Raw genomic sequence first — 6,710 nt, 5'->3', positions numbered from 1 at the left:
GAAGGGCTCCAGGTGGAGAAGATTGCTATGGACAATGATAAAAGTTACTATAATATTGCCTCTAGGAAAATCCATGAAGAAGAAGAAGAAGAAGAAGAAGAAGAAGAAGAAGAAGAAGAAGAAGAAGAAGAATAGTAGTAGTAGTAGTAGTAGTAGTAGTAGTAGTAGTTTGGATTTGATATCCCGCCTTTCACTCCCCTTCAGGAGTCTCAAAGCGGCTAACATTCTCCTTTCCCTTCCTCCCCCACAACAAACACTCTGTGAGGTGAATGGGGCTGAGAGACTTCACAGAAGTGTGACTGGCCCAAGGTCACCCAGCAGCTGCATGTGGAGGAGCAGAGACGCGAACCTGGTTCCCCAGATTACGAGACTACCGCTCTTAACCACTACACCACACTGGCTCTTATATATCGTGATAAACATAGACCCTGTAAAAGGCATTTGTCAGGTGATTTTTCTGTTTTTCCTATGGTAGTTTTTTTGCTATTTCAGTAATCTGCTCTTGTTTATATAAGTTATTGTGTGATTTATGGTTTTATTATTAAGCCACTTTGAATGTATCTGTGGAGGAAAGTGAGAAATAAAGAGCCACAGTGTGCTTGTGTTGCTTAAAACCTTTGAATCTGCCTTTGAATCTGCTCATTTAATTCTGAACAATCTTTTACTTCTTGTGTAATAGATGTGGAAGGCTGTTGCTGGACCCCAGCTCCAGTAATACCCACAAGTCATCACTTTCATCACTATCTGGTGTTTTCAGAAAGAGGGGATGATGTGTATTTGAATTGGTTTATGGAAGACATTGAGAACACAAGCTACTCATACCATTTGGAAAAACTGAGCATGTGGTTCTCAGCCGGGTGTCATTTTTTTCAATGTCCACAAGGTCATATCATTGATAAAAAAAATGTGTAGCCAAACCACCCGCCCACTCTCACTTCCACTCTATGAAAGATACACATGGTAAGGAAAGGGTTGGCCTCCCAATTGTTCAGGCCTGTTGTAGCTTTAATTTGGAAATTATGACACTGTATCCATTTATACAAAGCCAGAACTCAACATTTTACAAGCTGATAATTGAACAATATTTGTGAGCGGCTTTTTGCCTTTGATTTGTAATGTTTACCTTTTTCTTTTTTGTATTTGCTACCTCTTCTGTTTAAAAATATATAGATGGTGTTATTCAACTAACTCAGAGTAAACCCACTGAAATTCCTCACCATGACTAACTTAGGTACAAAGTTAGCTGAATACACACACCCCCCACTGTTTTTTTTCTCATACAACCTACATTAGTTCTTTGGTACAATGTTTGAGGTGCCTCACACAAGACTCTGTCCTGCAAAAAGTTCGGTTTGAGCTGGTCTTAACTTTAGGTCACCCAGTAAAGTCAGGAGCACTATAGCCTTCTGCTGTGACATGCAGTCTTTCAACCACTGCAGGGGCAGAAAATAAAGGACATGATACTCCGACATAGTGCTGTCAATCTATGTTGCTCTGCAAGTCTAAAGCAAACCAGGCTTCACTGTGTCCCCTGCCCATCCACCTTCAATCAAGCATTTATTTACTGTGGCAGAGAAACTCAGGGTCAGAGTGTAATCCACAATATACCTAAGCAGTTGTACTGATTTTAATAGGACTATTCAGAAATAGGTTGTAGATTGAGTTACACAGGCATATATGTCTGGATTCCTACATACACTCAGTCAGAAGGATGCCATGTTGACCTCTGTGGGACTTACATGTGACAAATAAATGAAGGGCAGGTTTAGAAAGTTTCCTTTTCTTACTGAACTTACATGATTCTGGAAGAGTGTTCTGTACTAGTTGTTGCCATGTTGACCTCTGTGGGACTTACATGTGAGTAAATATACATAGGGTCAGCTCTTAGAATGTTTAATACTTCTGGGGATTAAGGTAAGAACTGGACATTATATATGCCATTGGCAACTAGATTTGTATACTGAAAATGATTAATACTACAGTGGTACCTCGGGTTACATACGCTTCAGGTTACATATGCTTCAGGTTAAGAACTTTGCTTCAGGATGAGAACAGAAATTGTCCTCCAGCGACGCGGCAGCAGCAGGAGGCCCCATTAGCTAAAGTGGTGCTTCAGGTTAAGAACAGTTTCAGGTTAAGAACAGACCTCCAGAACAAATTAAGTACTTAACCCGAGGTACCACTGTACTACTACTACTACTACTAGCCATTCAGAAATAGTTAAGACTATGCAGGAGGGCTTGATGCGGCAAATCTCATTATGATATAAACAAGACACAAGGTAACAGCTACAAGCTACTTTGCACCCAGCCAAATATGTGTCCCATGTTGCCACCTCATATCTATGCTGTGATCACCATTATTCCTGAAGAGGCTTGCACCTGCAATGATGCACTAGATATATCTTGGAGAGCACAGGCAACCACAGCAGAACCCCTGCACGGTATCCCCATATGTTTACAGAGGCATATCTTAGCTTTCATACATGACTGTAAGACACATGGTGGGCACATGGGAAAATATGCTTTCTATGCAAAGTGTGAAATGGCCTTCAATCCTTTAAGCTTCTAAAAAGCCGGAATTCTGTTATCTGCCATCAAGGAATTACTTAAGAATAATTGTCTTCTCTGCAGGACATCCACAAAAGGATAACATCGCATAAGAATGGTGGACAAAGCCTGCACTTTACAGGCTGTTAACACCTGTAAGTCCACAAAAAGAAAATTGGTAATAAGCTCCGCTTTTAGAATAAGTTGGTTGTATTCTCCGCCAACTAGAGCAAGAGGCTACTGGACTCATTGTTTTCTAGCATAACTGCTCTTAAGTAATCACAGCAAAAGAGCAGCTTGGCTGCAGATGCCAAGAAGTGGTCCTGATCCTTGGCATAGCTTGGCTGCCTTTGTCCTTACTGTGCTTTGAAAGGTTAGTGATGCACTTATTAAAGCAGACTTCTCTAAATGGGGGGGGCGGGGGGAGAGGAAAGGAAACAAAACAACAAACAGCTGGAGGAGGAAATAGCAGGTCAGGTCCCCGAGGCGCGGGTTTCTACAGATGGAGAGAGATCTTTCAATGACTCCCATGTGTTTAAAATGCTCTTTTACATGGTGAGAGCTACAGTGTGCGCTTATCTCTGTGTGTTTCAGACACACATATGAATCCATGTGTATGTACCTGGACATGTAGTGGCGAAGTGATACACATACTTATGTCAAGCATTCCATCAGTTTGTCCTGATTTGCACATTTGTATGGCTGGGTGACACCCCCCCCCCACTCATCTATTTCTGCAGCTGGCAATATGCATGGCAAGTGTGTTTGTTAGCATGGAACCAAAGTCAGCTAGTATGATTTTATAGGATCCCTTAGTGCGCCTGTCCACATGTCTATGCATTCCTGTCTGTGCACTTGCTCTGTGTTACTGGGATTGTTGCACTGCATTTTCATGCTTCCCTTTCTCCAAGGAAGGAGGGTAGTGTAGGGTTGATTTTAATCTTCACAGTAACCCAGAAAGGCAGGTTAGACTTGCCCAAGGGTCACCCACTAAGATAAAAGGCTGGGCAGAGATTTGACATCGGCTCTACCCTCTATTTTTGTTATCTATATGTCTTATGTTGCCTTTGCGTTATCATCACTACTTTTTATATAGCAGGGATGGTGGACCTCACTCCTGGGGGTCCTCTTCACCATCTACCTGTTGGACATGCCTGCTCTAAGGCATAGACTGCACTGCTTATCCACGTGGAATCACAAGCAGGTAGTGGAGCCCACCTTTCTTCCCATGGCCCCATGGAAGAGACTATTTCTGATGCTTCTGGCTTTGCACAGAAAGCACAGCAGGAACTGGAAGAGCATGTTCCAGGAGTGAAAAGGGATATAAGCAAGGAAGCACATTACACTATGGATGCCACTGTTTTTCTGGCAGAGCTCCTGCTTCTCTAACACTGGCAGCGTCGGCAATAAAAATAAAATCCAACAGGTGAAGCTTTCCCCTCATCGAATGTCAGTGTCAGGAAATTGCTCATTTATTGTATTGTCCCTCTGTTGTTGTTGTTGTTGATGACGATGTTGTGGAGCGCACACAGAACGGGCGTCCTCAAAAGAGAAGACTCCAGACGCGCCCCTTTGCCCGAGGAAACCATTTGCCTTTATAAGAATAGCAAGGCGGTGGTGGAGCCTCTCACCTGCTCCTTGCCGCGTTTCCCCCGTCCCACAACGCTGCGTCTGCCCATCGCCTTTCCCAGCAAATTTCTCGGCCTGCCACGCGGAGCCCATCATTCCATCTGACTCGCGACGTGATTCCTCCCGCCGTCCAGTCCCCCCCCCCCGGCCAATTTTGCTCTAATTGCGCGCGCTCCCCTCACACACCTTAACGCTCCTGCCCACCCCGTCGTCGAAGAGCTTTTCTCTCTCCCCACGCCCACCCCCGTCTCTCTCCCGCCGCTATCCCTTGGCGGGTGAGGGAGAAACTCCGCTTTCCGACCCAGCAAGCCCCACCCCACACTCGGTGCCCTTCTCGTCGTCGTCCCCCTTCTTCACACTTTCCCCCCTTTGCCCACCAGCCCGCCCGCCCGCCGGCCACCTTCGCTCCCCGCCCCCCGCCGCGCGTTTCCCGCCTTCCTTCCGCCCCTCACACCGGCTCGGCTGCCTCGCGCAAAGACGGAGCAGCCCCCGGCCCGAGCTGCTGCGCCGGGGCAAACTTGGCCAAGCAGCTCCAGCGGGATTTGCTCCCGGCAGCGGGAGGAAAAGGAAAGGGAAGCGCGCCCGAGGCATCGAGAGAGCGCGCCCGCCCTGCTTGAGGCGGACGGAGGAGGCACAGCCTTGCGCCGGCCCTCGAGTAGAAGCAAGCGCGGAGCCCCCGTTGCCAGACGTGGCTTCGCCTGCTGCCGCAGCCCCTTCGCTGGAAATGAAGAGAGTGGGCACGCTCTCCCTCTGGCTCTGGATCGGCATCGTCTCGGAAGCAGGTGAGTGAGCGCAGGCGCGCCTTCGACGGAGCGCACGCCGGCGGCGCCGCGCAGCTGCTGTGGGCTGGCAAGGGATGGGACGGGGCATCGCCTGGCTGCGGGAGACGGAGCGGAAAGCTCCAGCCCGGCAACTCCGCGCTCCCTCCGCCCGCGTGCGCGGAGTTGCCCCAGCGGCTCCCGACCGCCTGGCACCGGCGGGGACGGGCATCCCCTGGCTCCTCTCACCCTTTCGCTGCTCCTTGCACGCTCTCCGTGGCCTCGGCCCCCAACCTTGCCTTTTGCCTCCCTTTCTTCTCTAGATAATATTTGCCACTTTTCAGCTCCCCCCGCTTTTATTGCTTCTTTGGATTCTGAGACCCCAGCTGTGCGCTCTTCCTCTGTCCCTTCATTCCCTTTCTCATCCCTTTCCCTCTTTTGTTCAACTCCGCCGCTCTCCGGGCAAAGCATCTGCCAACTTAGTAGTGCTGTACCCGCTTCCTTCGACTACTTGTTCCATCTTTTTCGACTTCAGCTGGATGACCGAGCGCCATTCAACCACCAGAGGGCACTCTTGGGTGACTAATCTTTTCCTCCAGCTGCACGCAAAGTTCGGGCAGGAAAGGGGACTTTAGACATCCCTTTGGTTTAACCCCGCAACAGGGATCAAACCTGCGCTGGTTCCTCAGGAAGTGCCTTCTGGTGTGATCCTGCACAGTTTATCCTGCCTTTGTGTTGGGTTTTTTCTTTCTTTTCCTTTTTAATGCATTGCCCGTTGTTTGTGTACTATGCAGACTGAGACACATAAGTTGGTTCAAGTTACTGCATTTATTGCCAAAACACATGTGACACTAGGGCTGCAGTCACAAAGTGAACAAAGTGGGACCATAGGAGCCAACTCCTAGGGGCTGAGGTCCCTTCACTCTCCCCCAATAAAATATTGGAGCCCCCCCCCCATTGATCGACATTGCCATTCAAATGGTATGTGCACGCTGCATCTTGCTATTGATTATGTGGGGTGGTGCTTACCTCCCCCCACCAATATTTTATTCAAGTTAGCACCCCTGAGTGGGACTTTCCTTCTGAGTAGACCTATACTGGCTGAGACTGCATGAGATGCCTGTCAGACTTGGGAGTAGGGAGGTGGTCTGCATGTCAGAGGGCCTGCAGGTCAGAGCTACTAATAAAATAAAGCTGTAGGCAACATTTGCTGAGATGCTGAAAATGTTTCTGTGGAGGAGGACTATGACACATGATTTGCTAGCGTTCAGGTAGGAGGCTATAAGGAACCAGAGAGACCACAGCAAAAGTCATAGTGCAGGAAGCTTTGCATGCGGTAAGATCAATTTTTGCAGCATAAGACCATTTTCTATCATCACAGCTCTATGATTCATCACTGTTGTGGTGTATTGTTTATTCCACAAAAAAGTGATTTAAAAGCAGGGTCTTAAGCATCTGAGAGGTATAGACTGCAGCACCATGCGCATTGCAAGTCCAGACAGCTGCTGCTCAGCAAAGGTGCTTTTAAAGCATAGTGCTTTGCAGCTGGAATTGGACACTGTGATGAATTATTTGTGGGTGATGTTACCTTTCTCCTACTAACCTAATGGGTCTGAACAAGGCTAATACACACTGGGTTGCTGCCTCTGGGGTGGAGTGCACACAAGCAGCGCACATGCTTGGTTTTTCATGTCCTGATACAAAGAGAACTGAGTTGATATAATGCTTCCTTCATAAGGATCAGAGTTTCTGTGAGGCAGGAGGGCAGTGTGGA

The 6,710-nt window shown here is 47.9% G+C and overlaps 1 protein-coding gene across 2 annotated transcripts in view; it reads left to right on the top strand.

Annotated features, from left to right (window-relative positions):
- The first annotated feature begins 4,641 nt into the window (after positions 1 to 4,641).
- Positions 4,642 to 6,710, top strand: part of FLT4 (fms related receptor tyrosine kinase 4) — a 94,351-nt gene continuing 92,282 nt past the window's right edge. The window contains exon 1 of one of the 2 annotated variants that reach the window (XM_082211735.1): positions 4,642 to 4,960. In XM_082211735.1, coding sequence (XP_082067861.1) covers positions 4,903 to 4,960 — 58 coding nt within the window. In that variant the 5' untranslated portion in view covers positions 4,642 to 4,902. The remainder of the gene's footprint in view (positions 4,961 to 6,710) is intronic. The other variant, XM_082211733.1, reaches the window with a different exon arrangement.

Source organism: Podarcis vaucheri, assembly GCF_965113315.1.
Source record: "Podarcis vaucheri genome assembly, chromosome: 2".
Classification (NCBI taxonomy): domain Eukaryota; kingdom Metazoa; phylum Chordata; class Lepidosauria; order Squamata; family Lacertidae; genus Podarcis; species Podarcis vaucheri.
Note: the sequence above shows the minus strand (reverse complement) of the source record. Positions and strands in the feature narration are given on the sequence as shown.